The sequence below is a fragment of the Rhinoderma darwinii genome, chromosome 1 (assembly GCF_050947455.1).
Source record: "Rhinoderma darwinii isolate aRhiDar2 chromosome 1, aRhiDar2.hap1, whole genome shotgun sequence".
NCBI lineage: Eukaryota > Metazoa > Chordata > Amphibia > Anura > Rhinodermatidae > Rhinoderma > Rhinoderma darwinii.
The window spans coordinates 107,494,322-107,512,986 of record NC_134687.1 but is presented as its reverse complement, the minus strand read 5'-3'; the positions used below and the strand labels follow the sequence as shown (position 1 = coordinate 107,512,986).

Sequence of the window (18,665 nt, the reverse complement as noted above, 5' to 3'; positions counted from 1 at the left end):
GGCGGCGCCATCGCTGGGACCCCCACAGATAGTGAGAATGGGCATCCCGAACCACCCAGAACCTCCCCATTACCCTCCCTGCAGTGAGAAGGAGCTTGAATGAAGTGGTGGTCGAACATGCGCCACAGCTTCATTCATGGTCTATGAGAATGACGGAAACACCCGAGCACCGTACACTGCATTTTCCGTCATTCCCATAAACGTTGAAAGAAGCGGCAGCGCACATGCTCGACTGCCATGCCATTCAATGTCCTCCCAACTGTGGTCAAGCAGGGAGGAGAAGCTGGAGGTTTGGAACCTGTTCTTACGGTTGGTGGGGGTTCCAGCAGTGTGGGTCCCTAGCGAAGCAATCAGAAAATGATCACTATTCCTGTGAATAGGTAATCATTTATGATTTTGGAAACTTAAGCATTTGTAATTATCCAGTAGCTTGAGATGGACCATCTAGTTAGGAGCCGGATTGTTGCATCAGTCGGAATTATTACATAGTGCATGGCTAGTTTTAGGGGACTGGTAATAAGATGTTCGACAGTCATTAAAGCATTAAACATGCCCATGGATATTTTTATGCATATATTAGAGATATCTTTTTATCAGATTGAAATAATAAAATATTCCTGATGATGTCATATAATTGTGTCATTATTGTCTCCTTTTGATGAGATTAGGTTTCTGATTAGTAATGTGTCACTAGCCTCAGGTTAGAAATCATAACATGGTTCAGCAAAGTCTAGAATATGTAGGAACTCAAGTGTGTGATTACTATATTAGAATGAGATCCCTCAGGACATTGCTAACAATTGTTCTCTGTCCAATTTTTTTTTTTTTATGTCGATTAATAAGATAACATCAGTATCAGGTTAAGGACACATGTAGCAGCCGATGCTCAGACGAGGTGCATCAGCATGACCCCAAGCACAACTGTGCCACAAATTGGCACAATTTTCAAATGCTTGTTAATGTCCACACAGTTTTTGCGGATGAACAGCAGTTTAACTTGAAGGTTAGAGCAGCACTATAGTTTGGCATTTATACTGTAATAGTGTTCGGTCTATCTGCTTCAGTTTTCTGGGGAACCCCTGATCAGCTCCCCGGGACCCCTGATTGGGAAACGTTGCCGGAGTAAAATGCATGTTCAACATGCATTTCAGTAGTAAAATCCAACAGTAAAGTCCTTTCAGATAATTTTTTACACCACATTGGCATTTTGATTAATTTATGATTGATTAATGGCGGATACCATTGGAATCTGAGCTCTGCTAGCCAATACTGCGGGCCGCTTTAGACCAGGATCACGCACACAGTTTTAATGTAGTTTTTGTGGCAGTTTTTGGCTCCGTTTTTTGAGCCAGAGCCAGAACTGATACATCTCCATTCTTTTGTGTCCACATCTGTGTTTAACTCAAAAGACAGAACCAAAAACTTCATCAAAACTGTGTGTGTGATCCAGGCCTAAAGTTGCTTGTAGTTCGAGTTTTAAACCTAGGATTCCGTAATCCAATTATTATGACAATTGTGAGACTGTACATAGGGGACCATAGGTGACATAAATCTACACCCTACTTATAGCTTATTTTCTGACTGCCAGACCGTTCAATATGCGCCTAAGAAGTATGAACCTGTCTTAGTAAATGTGGCCCATTGTGTTCACATGCAGGGATATTTGCATAGAATATCAACAAGTTCTTTATAACGTTGATCACACTCTGATATTGCGAGATTATTCATTTATGTGGAGACAACTTTATACAACTGGGATATTGAATGTTCTATTATGAGAGTCATCATGGATATTGAGAGTTTCCAGCTGTTTCATAACTACAAGTCCCAGCATGTGTTTTAGCTTATGGCCAAGGTTGCCTATCTTTAAAGGTCATACAGAATGTGCGCCTGTGTATCTGGAGTCTAGACGTGTAAATCATCCCAGAAGATAACACATCCCAAAACTCATTAATCCGCCTTTTCTTATTCATGTAGACTTCCAAGCACATTGTCTTGTCTATAAAGATTATTTATCACTGACTTCCAAAGTATTATGAGAGTTGTAGTCTTGTTCTTTATTTAGATACATTTTGATCGATCTCTTCAATGACTCATTGCCTATCTGTCATAGACTGCTTTTTACTGAAATAAAATGACTCTCACTACTGTGTGCCTCTACCCATCCCTTTCCCTCCTCCCTCTCCGGGCAGCTTAAATATCTGGGCTGCTTGTATGTCTCCAGGTGGTTCTGTGAAGGAAGAGAGCTGCATAACTCGCCTGACATTATCATCTCCGCTAAGGGCGACGGCCTTCACGTGCTTGTCATTGCTGAAGCCTTTGAGGACGACACCGGACGCTATTCTTGTGTGGCATCTAATTCCCTTGGATCCGACACCTCTTCAGCAGAAGTGTTTGTTGAAGGTAAAGAAGGATTTAGTAAAAAAAAATACAATGTGGGATCATATGCGTAAATATGTTTTCATTTAGCCCTACAAATGTTCGAATTTTTTTTTTATCTTCAATATCACCAACATATTCTGCAGCGTTGTACACAGATTATAGACAGTCTCAGGTAAAGATACACTAGGGTCACGGAAAGACATTTAGGACTTTTCCATTCAACAGTATACATACTGTAAATATGTAAACGGTAAAATGGTGTACAGAGGTAAAAATTTATTTTAAGGTTAATACTTCTAAAATAGCTAGATATTGGTTAAGGAGAAGTTGGGCTAGGGCTACAAACAGATTTTATCAAACAACTTCGAAACTCACACAAAAATTGCTGTTCATTGATCTGCATGAAAATTGCTATAAACAAGCAAGTGTTTTGTGTATTTATATGTAAAGAAAAAAAAAACACACCATGTTAGCCCCATATTTAAAAGCGTCGTCCAGGATAAGCAAAAGGGTCTCCTTTTTATTCCAGAAAAGCGCCACTCTTGTCCATAGGCTGTGTCTGTTATTGCTGTCAATCCCCAATCAAATTAATGGGATTAAGCTGCAATACCAGACACAGCCCATGGACAAGGGTGGTGCTGTTTCTAGGGGAAAAAAAAGTTATCCCTTTTTTCTAATCCCAAACAACCTCTTTAAAGCAATGACCACATTTTTTTTGGTCTGTTCTTTATTGAAATATATTTTATTTCTATATGGGTATTTTTGTATTCAGTTGTGGCTTATTAATATTTTTATTATGATGATTATTTATGCAAAAGTGAAATAAACGTCATCTCACCATTGTTTGCTGCAACACTACCAACAATGGGAATTATCTGAAATGAAGTGAACTAGATGAACCTGTGTTTTTTTATAACTTTAGTAATTATCGAACTATGAAAAAACCCACCAATTCTAGTAATTCAGCCTGTTAACAATGTGTTTCTCACGAATATCTGTGATAGCATGGTGTTATTAAAAAGGATCATCATTAGAAGTTTGACAAGTGACTGATTTGGCTACTATGTTAGTAAAAAGTTTCACCGTTTCTAAGACATAAAATATGAAGGTGATTAATCATCCAAATCCACAGTTGGAAATTTAAGTACTATAATCTTTAAAACAGAGAATACTTAAACAGCTTGAAAGCTTAAAATATATTTTCACTTTCATCAACATTCCTTTTGTTATATTGCTTAACTGCTTCTGTACCAATTTTGAGCTATTTTATGTTGTCCATTCATAAATATAGATCCTTTCAAAACTCTGTTGGTTGCCATCGGAAACAGTCATGGTTTAGCTCCATCCTGCTGTCAAACATGTGACCTAACAGCTTAGTTAACTCTGTAAGCGTCATCTGAACTCCTACAATGCACTGCACTTTGGTAACAGGAGTCCAACAGAGTTCTGAAATTCAAAAGTCATATATTTTACCACTCTGACGGTCCCCAAACTCAATCCAATGTCTCTCACAGGTGTCCTCCACAACAGCATGCAGCAAGCATTGAATTCTGTGTATGTTGCTCGGCAAGGCTATGCTGGTTTCCATGGCTCCACTCGATATGGGTCACTTACTGGACCCACCCTCTCAATACCACTCTCAAGTTACCTTAAAATTTGATAAAAACAAAGAGCAGCACCGCACAGTTTTGTATTCCGATAAAAGGTTTCATTCTACTCAAAAGTGTAACATTAAACAAAGATCATCATATACAAAATTCCCATGCGGCATGCCAAGTGTGTAGCCTGACCCTGGGATTATCTGTTTCGGCTTCTCATAGGGCAAGCTGGCTTTAGACATGAATGAGAAAAAAAGTCATTCAAGATCAGTGCATGATAAGTGAACCAAAGACTGTCCAACTATACATGAGAATGTTGGCTAGAAATACGGCTACATAATTTAATATGATTATTGACATCTATTATTTCTGCAAAGTGCCGAGCAGTTCCTTGTCTCCGTAACGCAACCCCTGTCCATATATGTCTATTAGGATATAATAAAAGGAAGTTCCCCCTCTGGACCCCTTTCCATTAGCCAAAGGGGAGAGCTGGTAAGAAAGAATGGCTCCCGCTCTGGAAGACTCGACTTAATCCATGTAATACTACATTTACACTGTAGCAGGAGCTGATCGACAAATGTTTTTTAGAACTCGGACCTGTGGTAATCTGTTGATATATTATGACTGCAGGGCTCATATCTAGACAGTAAAGGTGGTCTTATACGACCCGACGAGGGCCGTGTAAACGAGCGCCGATCAACAAATCAGCTCGTAGATCGGTGCTCGTTTGATCCTTTCACAAGGAGCTAGTATGGGGATGAGCTCTTGTTACTCCGATTGCTCGTTCCCATACATTTGTATCATGTCAGCAGCACGTCTCCCTGTTTACACAGGAAGATGTGCTGCCGACAACGATAATATTTTTGGCATTTAAAATGATACATTCAGTCGATGAATGAGCGTTTGCTTGTTCATCGGCTGATCGCTGCCCTGTTTACTTACACAGGGCAATGATCGTGAACGAGTGTTCTGTGGACCCTCATTTGCCCGATAATTGGCCTGTGTAAAAGGGCCTTAAGAAAACATCCGGTGACATTACTCATAGGAATATTTGCCTAATAAAAAAGAGAGCACAGTGATTCATGCAGTCCAGCTCCCTGCATTGTATTTAGGCATGTAGAGTTTTCCTGTTCTTGCTTCTATTGCAAAGGCACCAGTTACTTTTGGAATCAAAACTTGAAGCACAAGAACATGATAAGCCATGTACAGAGGTGTAACTTAAAGTTCTTTGGCTCCAGTACAAAATTTGTAACAGGGTGCCCGCCCTACCATGTACCATTTATAATACTACCTGCGACTTCTACCTCTGCACCTTCTATAGCTACGTATAAATCATGTGTAAATCAATTAGTGTACAGTATGCATACAGGAGCAGCATGTCTATTCAGTGTATCACACTCTGCTTGAACATTACAATTATGCACCACTACTCAATCATTTCAATACACTACCCAAGTCATTGTCAAATACATATATACTTGTGTTCTACATAAAAATGAATGAGCAAGTTTTTTGCTTTTTTTCATTGAAGGGGCGAGTTCTTCAGACTCAGAAGGTGAAGACTTCTCTTTTAAGTCAAAACAAGGAAGAATGCCGCAGTGAGTACTTATTTGATGAAAATAATACAATAAATTACTATTTTGTGCCTTTTTTTTTTTTCTAAATCGGAGCAGATGAGATAGGATTAAGGGCAAAATATATCGAACTACTAAACTATACCATCTACAATTCCGTTTTTATGGTCTACACTAAAGATGAGTTGTCACTTGGTTACCTGGCATATAAATAGTTAAAAGTTATGTCAAAAGCATATATCTTAGACACTCAGGCTTTCAGACTTAGGTGTGACAAGGTTTTTTCTAACCTGGGGCAGTCTGTCTCCATATGAAGTCCTAGAACCATGTAAATATCAGGCACATAACAGTGATGACTCAGGTGTCTACATTCAGACTTGACATATTCAAAAACTTCAATAGTGAATGCCGAGCAGGATCGGCTGTATTCCTGTCACGAGATTAATCATCAGCCTGTCAATTACGAAAGTCTCTTCTTGGTGTGAGAATGTGGATAGAGAATCCTTTATCAGTAATGTCTACATACAGTCTACAGTGAATGAGGAGGTGATAAAATACATAAACTGTGAACAGATTTCACACATTTTATTAGATTGTTATGTTGTAATAATAAGTCACACTTAGGTGATGAAGCTCTTTCAGGACAAGGTTCACTATTAAATCAAAAAATTATAATGCAGGATGATAAATGCGTCCATATTGTGAGAAATGACACGTATATGCTGACCTCATGCCTTTTTGCTCCGTAGACATTCGATGAAGTTCCGTCTTTACAGCCATTTTAGGAATATATTAGAGAATTACATGAATAACAATTATCTAGAAATGTATGAGTAAATTGACAACTTCCTCTTGTCAATGGCGTGTGTCCTACAAATTCTGGCCCTGTTAGTACGGATTGGACAGTGTCCGAGTGCGAGGGACATGAACCTCCTTAACAATGACAATGGTCATGGCCAGTTTTCAATTTATTCATACATTTCCAGGAGGAATAACAGAGGACACAGTACAGAGTTCTAAGAAAAGATGCTCCAGTATTGTTATTATGCTAATATTTACAAAATCAGAGATGTCAGGAGAGCTGAGAGTTCCTCTATAATAGGTAGAACTCCGATAATACGCAGGCAGGGCTGCTGAGAGTTTTAATGGGCCCCAGACTACAGGCTTCATAAAAAGCCTATGATAACTAATGAGTCTGGATGTAAAAGGTGGGAATTTGAAAGAAAACATACAAACTCCTTCAATATTTTGCCCTAGTAGGATCTGAGAATATGGATCCAGTGCTAATCACTTAAATGGTTCGATAGATCTATACAGTACATTATTTTTATTTGTGCTATCCACTGACACAGTGTGCTACCAATATAAATGATATGTAGGTCTCCACAATAGTCATATATCTTTCTAAAGTAAAAAAAAAGTGTAAAAATAAAATGAAAGTTGCCTTATTTCCGCATATAAACCCTTTATTTTGAGAAAAAATGTAAAATAAAAAAAACTATACAAATTTGGTATTGCCGCATTTATAACGACCCATACAAGAAAATGAATACAATATTTATCCCACAGGGTGAACAACGTAAAAAAAAATCCCGTATTTTAAGCGTCCCGTCTCCCAAAAAACGGAGTAAAAAGTTATAAAATAAAGAATGGACTCCAAAATTGTATTCATTAAAATTACAACTTATCCCATAAAAACAAGCCGCCTTAGAGCCCCTTTGGCGGAAAAATACGTTAGGGGATTCGAATGAAAAGATATTTTCGAAAAAAAGCTTTATTAATTGGGCAAAAGTATCAAAACATAAAAAACCTATATATATTTGATATCGCCATTATCGTAGCGACCCACAGAATAAACTTACCATGTCATTTATATCGTACAGTAAACTCTGTAGAAACAAAAGCCAAAAAGTTATGGTGGAATTGCTACCGCTATCCCAAAAAAAGTTATTAAAAGTTATACAATACATTGTATGGTGCCATTAAAAAGATACATCTTGTTACGGGGGAAAAAACAGCCCTTATATGGCTACTTTGACAAAAAAAAAAAAGTTATGTCTTTTGTAACGGGGAGATGAAAAAACGAAAAGGTATCACTGTCTCCTTTGGTCCAATACCAGGCCATGTCCTTATTGGTGGGCATTTACACTCATATTTGAAAGTACAGGAACCGGTTTATACTCAACACAAATGGTTTACAAATATGAATGAATCAGGATGTTAATCAGAGCTGCGCCCAATGTATTTATCCCAGGCCTGTTTGGTGTGTACTATCTACTGTACATGTAGCAATAAGCATACAGATATAATTTGACTATTAAAATGCAAAATTCATGTCAAACACCATATTATCATGTATAGATTATCAAGGCCTGCACATGACTTGGATAAGTAGAGTCGAGTGATAAGTAATTATTCCTTACCCCTTAAGAATAATAACACATGACACCAAGGTTGGATTTTAATGGCCACAGCAGCCGTTTATTATAAATGTTATAAAATTAGAAATTTTATAACCAAACCTTAAATAACCTAGAATTCCCAAATATTGGAATTCTTCCAGAATACACATACCAAACCCTTAACAGGGTCAATATAAATAACACCCGTAACATGACCAGGGGAAGCCCTTGAGGTTACCACAACTTAGAAAAAATTAGCCATCTGCCACCACCACTTGTTTTTACCTCCAGCCGTAACCCGGCTCGAAGGCACCGCTCCTTCTTGCAGATGGCTTTCCCATAAAGCACTTCAAAGGGGTAACACCCTAAGAAGCCTTCCACATATTTTTGGGGGACGCATACCCCTGATGCGACCCCCCCACCAGTTTTACTGAGCAACCTCAAGGACTCCCCCTGCCAGCCACCGTGACAATGCAAACACCACCAATTATACCAGACAATAACCACCATTCATGACCCACACATCTCATTCCAAAATCCGTAAAATAAAGGGCGGGTGGGCGGGACTCCTGTTGTTGTTTCACCTCCCACTGTCTCCCTCGCACTGAGGAAAACAGCGGGAAGCCTGAGACTCACATCCCCTTCCTCCTCCCTTCCAATCCACTCCCCTTCACTCCCTGCACGTAACCTTAACCCCTTCCTCACCTGTTCCCTCCTATCCTGTCATGGCGGCCTCCCCTCATTCCCTGCAGTCGGCAGTACGGCCGCTCCTTTAATTCTCTATAAAAGTTCCTCTCTGAACTAAACATTTCTGTAAGATCCATGCTTACACTGGATCCTACCTCCTAATCTGCGACACATGAATATGCAATGTTCTGTCAGGATGTTACATTTTGGGATATGTGATTGTCTTGTAGCACCGGCACACATGACAATATGTGGCACTGTATGAAGATTCTAATATTGCATAATAAGCATAAATCTGTATAATTCTCTCAGGGCTCAAAAGAAAACAACCTCTGTTTCACTGACCATTGGACCATCATCACCAAAATGTGGGATAACCACAGCAATAATGCAGTCCTTGTCTATCCCTGTTCAGCAGGTAATAACATGAATAAACATTGTGATTGCTTTACTTTACTGTACATTGTCACTGCTGCGTATACTCCAGTTACCAATATATTCACCTTCACTCCCAGGTCCAGAGCCCGACTGCCTACCTGTATCGTCAGGATGAGTCCAGTACTTCCACGTTCTCCCCTCCTTCCTTTACTAAGGTATGGATTTGTGAATTGACTATTTTTTACATCAACTGGGAAACATATGCCGAGCCTGCTCAATGGGTTTTAAATCTATGACAAGATTAGGCTGGAGTTTGGTTAGTGTAGTTGGTTATGGCCTAGTTTGTAGTCATTTTTTGTTTTGTTCTTCTGTTTTCCTAAATTGTTTTGTTTATTGGATGATACATTAGGCATTATAATGGCATTCGTAATTATACAAGGAACTCCTGGGATCCATTGGCTTCTGTAATGTTTTCTTATGGTCTAGTACACTATTTTTTTAAAGCTCCTGTCGCATACGTCGAATCTATCCATAATTGTATGCCAAAAAGTGGACTTTTTGACATCCGCCGGCCTGGTACACATCGACATACATTTTATTTTGCTGAAAAGAATTGTGTAAAAGACTACTCTATTCTACACAGAGGCATACTACAATGGGGTCTAATTTTACATTAATTTTACACCATGAAAATGCAAAGGAAACAGGACTGTAATCTGGGAAAATAATACGTTACAGGACATTGTTGTATGTAAGCAATGCATACATGACCAAAGAGAAGGCTGTTGCCATCAGCCATGGGCGTAATTATGTGTTAGGACATATGTACAGTATATAATTGGGTATTGTTTTATTTTCCCAACCCAGTAACAAAAACGATTTTGTTTTTTTTGTTATTTTAGAATTATAAAGTCGGATGATAACTTTCTACAAGAATAGACCTGAATTTTTCATGACTGGGATTGACTATTGGAGATTAGGCAATAACATGAGTTGAACCATCCAGTTCTTTCATATTTATATGGTTAAACATAGAGTGACAAGAGCTATATTCATGACCATAACAGTCAGGGTAGCAGGCATAGCAGCTTCTACGAGGGCCAGAATCCTCCATTTAGAGCTGAGGTCCAGTTAGTGGTGACTATAAACGTTAGAAGGGGATAGTGTGAAGGGGCAATGTAAAATGTAATGTAGACCACTGGACACAAAGGAAAGGAGAAAATGACAAGAGTGAAAAATAATCAAAAACATTTTATGTCCTGAACTCACTTTCTGCTGAAGGTAGTTTTAGTGGGAGGAGTCCATTCAGGTTTTGCGGTTGGACTCCATTGTTACTTTCACGTTTTTTTTGCTGTTGCATACAAAACATTTTCCTTCACCACTACATATCATGGCAAGGTCATCTGCTCTAGGAGTGGAGACAAAGATTATGGTAAAACATGGTAGTGGGCAATCGCTATAAGGTAACAAATATGATTTATTCATTCTATGAAGGTTATTCATTATTCATTAGGTCATGGTGTATATATAATAGTGATAAGTCAAAACTTACTTGAGATTTTTAGCTATGTTAACATTTCTGCACAAGTCCAGTCCTTTTTGTCTTACCAATACTAGATATGATGCACTGTTACCTGAATCTCTTTGACACTCTCAACTTCTAGTATGCCAGTCTACGTTTTGATTGGATATCCCATTAAAAATACTTCCGCCATATGACCATATGTCAAAAGCATGAAGCAGTATAGAAATTACAAGTAAAGGAAAAATACATGCCAGTAGTTTATCCTCATTGTGTTATATTTTTAAAAAGTATAGAAGGATAGTGCCGCATAAAAAACTGACTGGTAAATCTACGGACCATCGTGAAAAGCAGTGACTTTGTTATGCATAATACATAAAAGAATGTGATGTCACAAGTAGATCAATTGAGAAAGTATTGAAGCCCACCCCTCCTTTTCTATCAAAAATGATCTCACAACATGGATTTTTTTATGATACTGTAGTAAAAAAATAATTATGTTAATTGGAGCGGTTTTGTCACCCGTTCTTGCGGAATTACTGTAAGGTCAGGACTCAGCCACTCAAGGACACGTATTGTCTATATTTTGCTGTGCATCAGCATTGCTTTGCAGTGTGCTTTGGATCAATTAGATGATGAAAGAAATCTTCCTGTGCTGGATGAGGATTTTGGCAGAGTTTGGCAGGTTTTCATCCAATTTTGGCTTGTACAGTGCTTCATTAATCCTAAAAAGATTGCCAGTTCCTGTTGCTGAAAAGCATTCCCATAACTTAATGCTAACACCAACAAGTTTGACTGCGTGCATGGTGTTAGCTGGCTGGTGTTTAGTGCTTAGTGTGGAATTCATACTGGTTAGAATTCAGGTCTTGACCAACCATAAAAACGTTCGGCTGGATCACTTCAATAGACTCTACATGCTATTTTGCACATACTTTGCAGGCAAAAATATAGGTGAATACCTATATAGTTACAGACCAAACAATAACGTTTCAATTTAACGTCCACATATATCCAAAGAATATATAGAATGAATACCTATAAATGTACATGTGGACGAATCATGCATCCACAAAGGAAAAAATAGAAACAAGTACAAATATGTACATTGTAAAAATCACATCACTTTATTGAAGTACATAAAAACATATTGGCCATCAAGACCTAAAATGAGACACACAGTTAAAATACAAAGAAGTGGGGAACACCCGATTATGACACAATAGAATATACTCAGAACAGCCCAAATATAAAAGGTAGTTCAGAAAGGCATACTATTAATGGAAAAAATCCAGAAACCACTGCTGTAATATAAGTTGCCATGCCAATGCAATGACACATCAATGGATGAACAGCAAGTATACAAGGAAAGGAGCATACAGGACACACTGGTATATATGTGTATACCCTAGGATTATTATGACTTATACTGGTTGGTACATTCTTTGGGACCGGGCTTGAATCTCGGTTATTCCCTTGCTATACTGTTCACATATATACCAGTGTGTCCTGTATGCTCCTTTCCTTGTATACTTGCTGTTCATCCATTGATGTGTCATTGCATTGGCATGGCAACTTATATTACAGCAGTGGTTTCTGGATTTTTTCCATTAATAGTATGCCTTTCTGAACTACCTTTTATATTTGGGCTGTTCTGAGTATATTCTATTGTGTCATAATCGGGTGTTCCCCACTTCTTTGTATTTTAACTGTGTGTCTCATTTTAGGTCTTGATGGCCAATATGTTTTTATGTACTTCAATAAAGTGATGTGATTTTTACAATGTACATATTTGTACTTGTTTCTATTTTTTCCTTTGTGGATGCATGATTCGTCCACATGTACATTTATAGGTATTCATCAAAAATATAGGTCAGTTTATAATAGTTGTCAGAAATTGGATTTTTTTTTTTGGTGGGGGTGATTTTGTGCAAATGTTTAACCATCAGACTCCTCCATTGGTACAGCTGTCCTTAGTGTAGATTCTATCATAGGTCTTGTAATGTTTCACAAATGTGTACATGACGGGTATGAAAATGTTCGGTTTTCCCATTTCTGGTGGGTAGTGAGTTTTCTTTAAAGTCAGAGTTTGTATCTATGATATATATATAGCGTATGTAACTTTTATAACTTTCACTTGTTGTTTGAAGGGATTTTCAATATTGGACAATCCCTACGTGTTCCCAAAGTGTCCCCCTGTAATCTGTAGAGAAATCAGGCACTAAGTTTCCCTGCAGCACCACCACAGGGGAAATTAAACATTACACAGTGGCCATTTATATCAATTTGGTTTTCTGTTCAATGCTCGACAAGTCCTCCATATTTGTAGACGCTCTCCACCCTGACCAAGAGATTAGGGTCCTGAACAGAGGACAACACTCTTATTTAACTAAGAAATCCCTAATAGTGTATGTGGAAATGCGTTATCTAAACTAGAATAACCCCTTTAATGAAGTAATCTTGTTTAACACTATAGGTCCTCTTACACAAATTTTGGCCGATGCAACGAGCGCCGATCAGCGTGACAGCTCGTTGATCGGCGCTAGTTTGCTCCTGTCACAAAGAGCTAGTATGGTGACGAGCGCTCGTTACTCTGATCACTCGCCCCCATACATTATTATCATGTCGGCAGCGTGTCTCCCTGGTTACACAGGGAGATGTGCTGCCGACAACGATAACATTTAACTTTTTCAAAGCGATACGATCAGCAGATGAAGGAGCTCGTTCATCTGCTGATCGCTGTCCTGTTTACACAGGGCAATTATCGGGAACGAGCGTTCTATGAACGCTTGTCTGCCAGATAATTGCCCAGTGCAAAAGGGCCTTATAGCATTGCATAGCTCTTGATTTATTCAGACACACCCAGTGTAAAACATTTGAGAGGTCCCTGTTTGTTTCTTAAAGAGGCTCTGTCACCACATTATAAGTGGCTTATCTTGTACATAATGTGATCGGCGCTGTAATGTAGATTACAGCTGTGATTTTTATTTAGAAAAACGATCTATTTTCACCAAGTTATGACCTATATTAGCTTTATGCTAATGACTTTCTTAATGCCCAACTGGGCTTGTTTCTACTTTTGACCAAGTGGGCGTTGTGGATGGACGTTTTGACCAATCAGCGTCATACACTTCTCTCCATTAATTTACTCTGCACATCATGATCTAGAAAGATCACTATGTGCAGTCACACACACACACACACACATACACACACATTAACGTTACTGAAGTGTCTTGACAGTAAATAGACATCACCTCCAGCCAGGAAGCGATGTCTATTCACAATCCCGACACTTCGGTAACGTTTGTGTGGGACTTACAGCACAGCAAGCGTAAACTCGCGAGATCACGCTGTAAATGACAGCTTACAGCGAGATCACGCTGTAAATGACAGCTTACAGCGAGATCACGCTTGCTGTGCTGTAAGTCCCACACAAACGTTACTGAAGTGTCGGGATTGTGAATAGACATCGCGTCCTGGCTGGAGGTGATGTCTATTTACTGTCAAGACACTTCAGTAATGTTAATGTGTGTGTGTGTGTGTGTGTGTGTGTGTGTGTGTGTGTGTGTGTGTGTGACTGCACATAGTGATCTTTCTAGATCATGATGTGCAGAGTAAATTAATGGAGAGAAGTGTATGACGCTGATTGGTCAAAACGTCCATCCACAACGCCCACTTGGTCAAAAGTAGAAACAAGCCCAGTTGGGCATTAAGAAAGTCATTAGCATAAAGCTAAAATAGGTCATAACTTGGTGAAAATAGATAGTTTTTTAAAATAAAATACACTGCTGTTACCTACATTACAGCGCCGATCACATTGTATAGGAGATAGGGCATTTATAATGTGGTGACAGAGCCTCTTTAAACCAAACATGATAGTGGAGGGACAACTATATAGATAATGCTGTGCTATTGTAAGAAATTTGACCTTTGACTCTCTGGATGGACCAGTACCCTGAAGCTCTACATGAAAGTAAGAACAGCAGATTGCCTTGTTTGACAAATAATTTATTTTTATTTTTTTTAAACTAAGGAGCTCCAGAGTTTGACAACATCTGAAGGTCAAGTTGTGGTCCTGGAGTGCAGGGTAAAGGGCCCACCCCCAGTTAATGTCAAATGGTTTAGACAAGGGACAGAAATCCAGGATACGCCTGACTTCAGGATCCTCCAGAAAAGTAAGATTAATGCATTTTTTAAGAAATATGCTCAAGTCATATAACAACACATAAATGTTCAATAATTGTTACCAAAATTTGGAATGCATGCATGATTAACCTCGTTTCTATGGGTCCTTCCAGTAAAGCTCTTCATATGGAAATAATGTGCAGTAGACAGTCATATATCTTGTGCAGTGGACACATTTCTACAAAAACGTATGTTACTAGTAGTAGCGATGTTACTACTGATACTGATGATAGTGGATTTCAAAGTGACCATGTATTATATATATATATATATATATATATATATATATACATATATATACATGAGTTAATATATAGTTGTTCATTAAGTATTCCTGAAAGCATAGGTTACTAAATTGATACTAAATGGTAAGAAAGAGGACATATGATAAAAAAAAGTACCTATAGTATATCTATTTTATCTTATTGTAGACCTAAAATGAGGTATATACTAATATGTATGACCATGTATGCAATGACAGCACTCTGCCTTTTCCGTAAAACTACCATTTTCTATTTCAATGGAAAGTGACCTCCTCTAAATGGATGACCAGAACCAAAACGGAGCAATTCCAGGGATCAATCAGATTTTTATGGCATATCTATATGACACGTAATAAAACACTAATGTCGGGAAATCCCTTTAAATCACATAGATGTTTTTCTATCTTTTTTCATTTCAAAATGATATAAGTTTCTGATCTCATGGACTATAGAGTTTCTCTGAAACTTTTTCAAATTGCAACCACACTAACTTCTTAAAGGGAATGTGTCGCTAGAATTTTTTTTTCTTTTTCAGTTAAACAATTAGTATTTGAGTGATTACACATTGTTTTAATTTTTTCACAAGTCAGCAAATATTATAAATTAGATTCTAATTTATAACATTTCCATGTGCTGGTCACTCGAGGGAGCAGTTCCCAAAATTGCAGCATGGTCACTGTGGTAAAGTAACCTCATTGATTTATGCTGCAAATTTGGGGTAGACACACTCTCTAGTGTCCTCACACAATCCCCCCTCCCTTCCCACACAGACGGCGTACGCTTCTGAGAATGGAACCGCTCCCGTTCACATTCTCTATGGGGATGTATGTGCCGTATTCCATCTCTGTATGTGTCGTTAATCGACCCATACAGAGATGAAAAAAAATGGCAGCCCCCATAAAGAAGTAAAAGTTTGAACACAGTAAAAATTAGAACGTGACAACACTAATAAATAAAATTTTTGTTTATATTTTATTAAAAGCAATATAATAAAAAATAAAAAAATCATGACACCTTCCCTTTAAGTACAAAATATTAGTGTTTGCTCCTGAAGCAGGAAAGTGCTAAGCTCTTATTTTCCCCAAGGACTTTATATATCATTTCCATTCACACATTATTATCCTGTATATGTATACTGAAAGAACAAACTCATCAAGTGCTCATTGTTCTGCACTCTAATCTCTCTGCTCCTGGAGGGGTTGGGAGGTTACACATTGTATTACAGGTCTCAGACAGGAAAGAAATGAGCTATTAGGGAGCCAAATACACGCTAGTGAGATATGCTGAATTTCAAAAGAAAATGTATGTAGACCAATCTTCATGTAATCTATGGCCTTCACCGGCTTACGGTATTACTTCTCCCCATTTACCATGCAGAGTATTAGGGAATTGCAGAAATGGCAATGGTAGCGACATTCTAGAGAGAGAAATGTGCTATGTCATAATCACCAGTAAAAAAAATTCCTTTGGATTAAAACAGTCAGCGGGAAGTTAATCAAGACTGGAGTTTCATACGCCGGTCTTAATATAAAGAAAGTTGGATTAAACAGCGCCTAATTTATTAGGAGGCACATACTTCTTAATACATTAGGCGCTTCTCTGGCTGTCCATGCGACAGAATGTAAAATCTACAGCAACCATGAGCTGGTGTAGATTTGCAGCATAATTTGCACCAGTTTCTGGCATAAATTATGATAAATTTGTCGGGCAGCGATTAGCCCGTCCCCATCCGCTGAGCTTTGCCTACTTTTTAGAAAAGTGTTGTACGCAGTGAAAACGACAAATTGCAACTTTTGTCCGGTTGTGACTTTTCTACGCCAGTTCTCTGGCGTAGAAAAGGTCATAAATTTCCCCCAAAGTGTTTGCTATAGGGTTTGTCTTATCACGGCAACCCTTTCTATATTGTCGCCAACCCTGCGTCAGCCGTTACCAGCGGGGGAAGCTCTTATTTCCCCTGCAGCGACACGTAGCATTACATGGCATTATATAATTTGTTTAGAGCATTTGTATTTTATTATTATTTTTTTCTTTTTCATCCAACAGAACCTCGCTGTGCATCTGAACCTGGTAAGGAATTAATAATCTGCACCATTTCACAATATAACTCACATTAATCTTACATGAATGACTCCATCGTTATACAGTATCTAGAAGGAACTAGCATTCATTGTTTGGTTAGATTTATACATTGTTTGGAAGGAATAGACATTTATCATTTGGTTTATGTATATTTATATTATTTTCTTCCCTGAAGGCAGTTTGGATAGGGGTATAGCATACTATAGCAGGGTCTATTTGTGGCTAATTTTATTGTCATAGTCACTTATAGTCATTCTAATCTCACAATATCCAAACTCAAGAACAAAAGCAATGAACTCAATAATATTTTGAGGCCTCAACTTTAATTTTGGATATAAAATATAGCTGCTACTTAAAAAAGATGCAACATAAACATTGTATTCACAATCCCAGATCAGGTCTGATAGCACACAAGGGAAATAGTCAAGATGGCAAAAGAAAATTACGGGACTTCTGTCTGGTTTTGAACTCTACTTCCCCATTTTGTCCAATGTGGGTAAAGCAGCATGCCAGCTCCTTATGGGAGGCCACAATGACCATTTATAAAGTCACTTTTTAACCCCTAGGCTCTGCATGATCTGCACTTAGCTGTGGTCCAGATATTACAATGTTATCCGAATTGCTTTTTAAAAACATTTATGACCACAGAAACCTTAATAGCTTATATCTGCCCAGTGTAGAATGAGGATGATAAACTTGGGCTAATCCTACTGTTCAGCTCACTATTTCAATCAACAGCACGGCTGTTTTTCTTGGACAGTCATGTGGGTGGTCAGACTGAAATAACCCGGCATTTTGACCTCTCAGGCCAAGCACCCGTATCATATGCTGCTCCACTTTAGCCTGTTAATGCAGGTGGATGATGAATGACTTACAAGCCTGTATAAGGAACTTTAAGTGTTGACATCAATGTCTGTTTGCCATTGATTTAAATAAACGCCCTATTAGTAAATGAGCATTGTGCCCATTAATTGTTCAAAACTACTTGTGGAATGTTGTGTTAGGGGTTATTACACATTTATATTATGTGCTCTTTCCAATAATAGTCTTGTCACTTACCTAGGATATTCTTGTTCTACTTAATCTTCACTAAAAAAAAATTTGGTGCACTAATACTATTGGGCCTGCTGCTCTATTGTAACTTTGCTACACAGCATCACTGAAAACATAAATGCAATTGTGAAATTGTTACTTTAAATGCCAAAGGTAAATGTCCCTGATGTGGAGATTGATTTGGTTAATTTACAGTGAATATACAACAATAGAATAATGACTAGGCATATAAAAAGGTTTAGTATACCTTAGTAAAGAAGCAAGCATAGACGGGATTCTTTACTGTAAGAGCAGTGAGACAACGGAACTCTCTGCCAGAGGAAGTTGCCTTAGTGAATTACTTAAGAGTGTCTGGATACATTTCTTGAAAGTAATAATATTACAAATTACATGTACTAGATTACTGAAGATGGGTATTTTGAGTTGGAAAGGCATATGTACTCCTAATATGATGCAAATTGGCAACTACGTCATTGATGCTTTTTCTCTTCTTCTGAATCAACACTGTAGGATAATAGGTTGAACTTGTGGATGAACTTGTA

General features: G+C 38.1%; 1 protein-coding gene across 1 annotated transcript in view; it reads left to right on the top strand.

Annotated features, from left to right (window-relative positions):
* The first annotated feature begins 2,386 nt into the window (after positions 1–2,386).
* Positions 2,387–18,665, top strand: part of PALLD (palladin, cytoskeletal associated protein) — a 174,477-nt gene continuing 158,198 nt past the window's right edge. The window contains exons 1-6 of the mRNA XM_075860263.1: positions 2,387–2,403; positions 5,512–5,578; positions 8,956–9,061; positions 9,159–9,236; positions 14,577–14,718; positions 17,035–17,058. Coding sequence (XP_075716378.1) covers positions 5,571–5,578; positions 8,956–9,061; positions 9,159–9,236; positions 14,577–14,718; positions 17,035–17,058 — 358 coding nt within the window. The 5' untranslated portion in view covers positions 2,387–2,403; positions 5,512–5,570. The remainder of the gene's footprint in view (positions 2,404–5,511; positions 5,579–8,955; positions 9,062–9,158; positions 9,237–14,576; positions 14,719–17,034; positions 17,059–18,665) is intronic.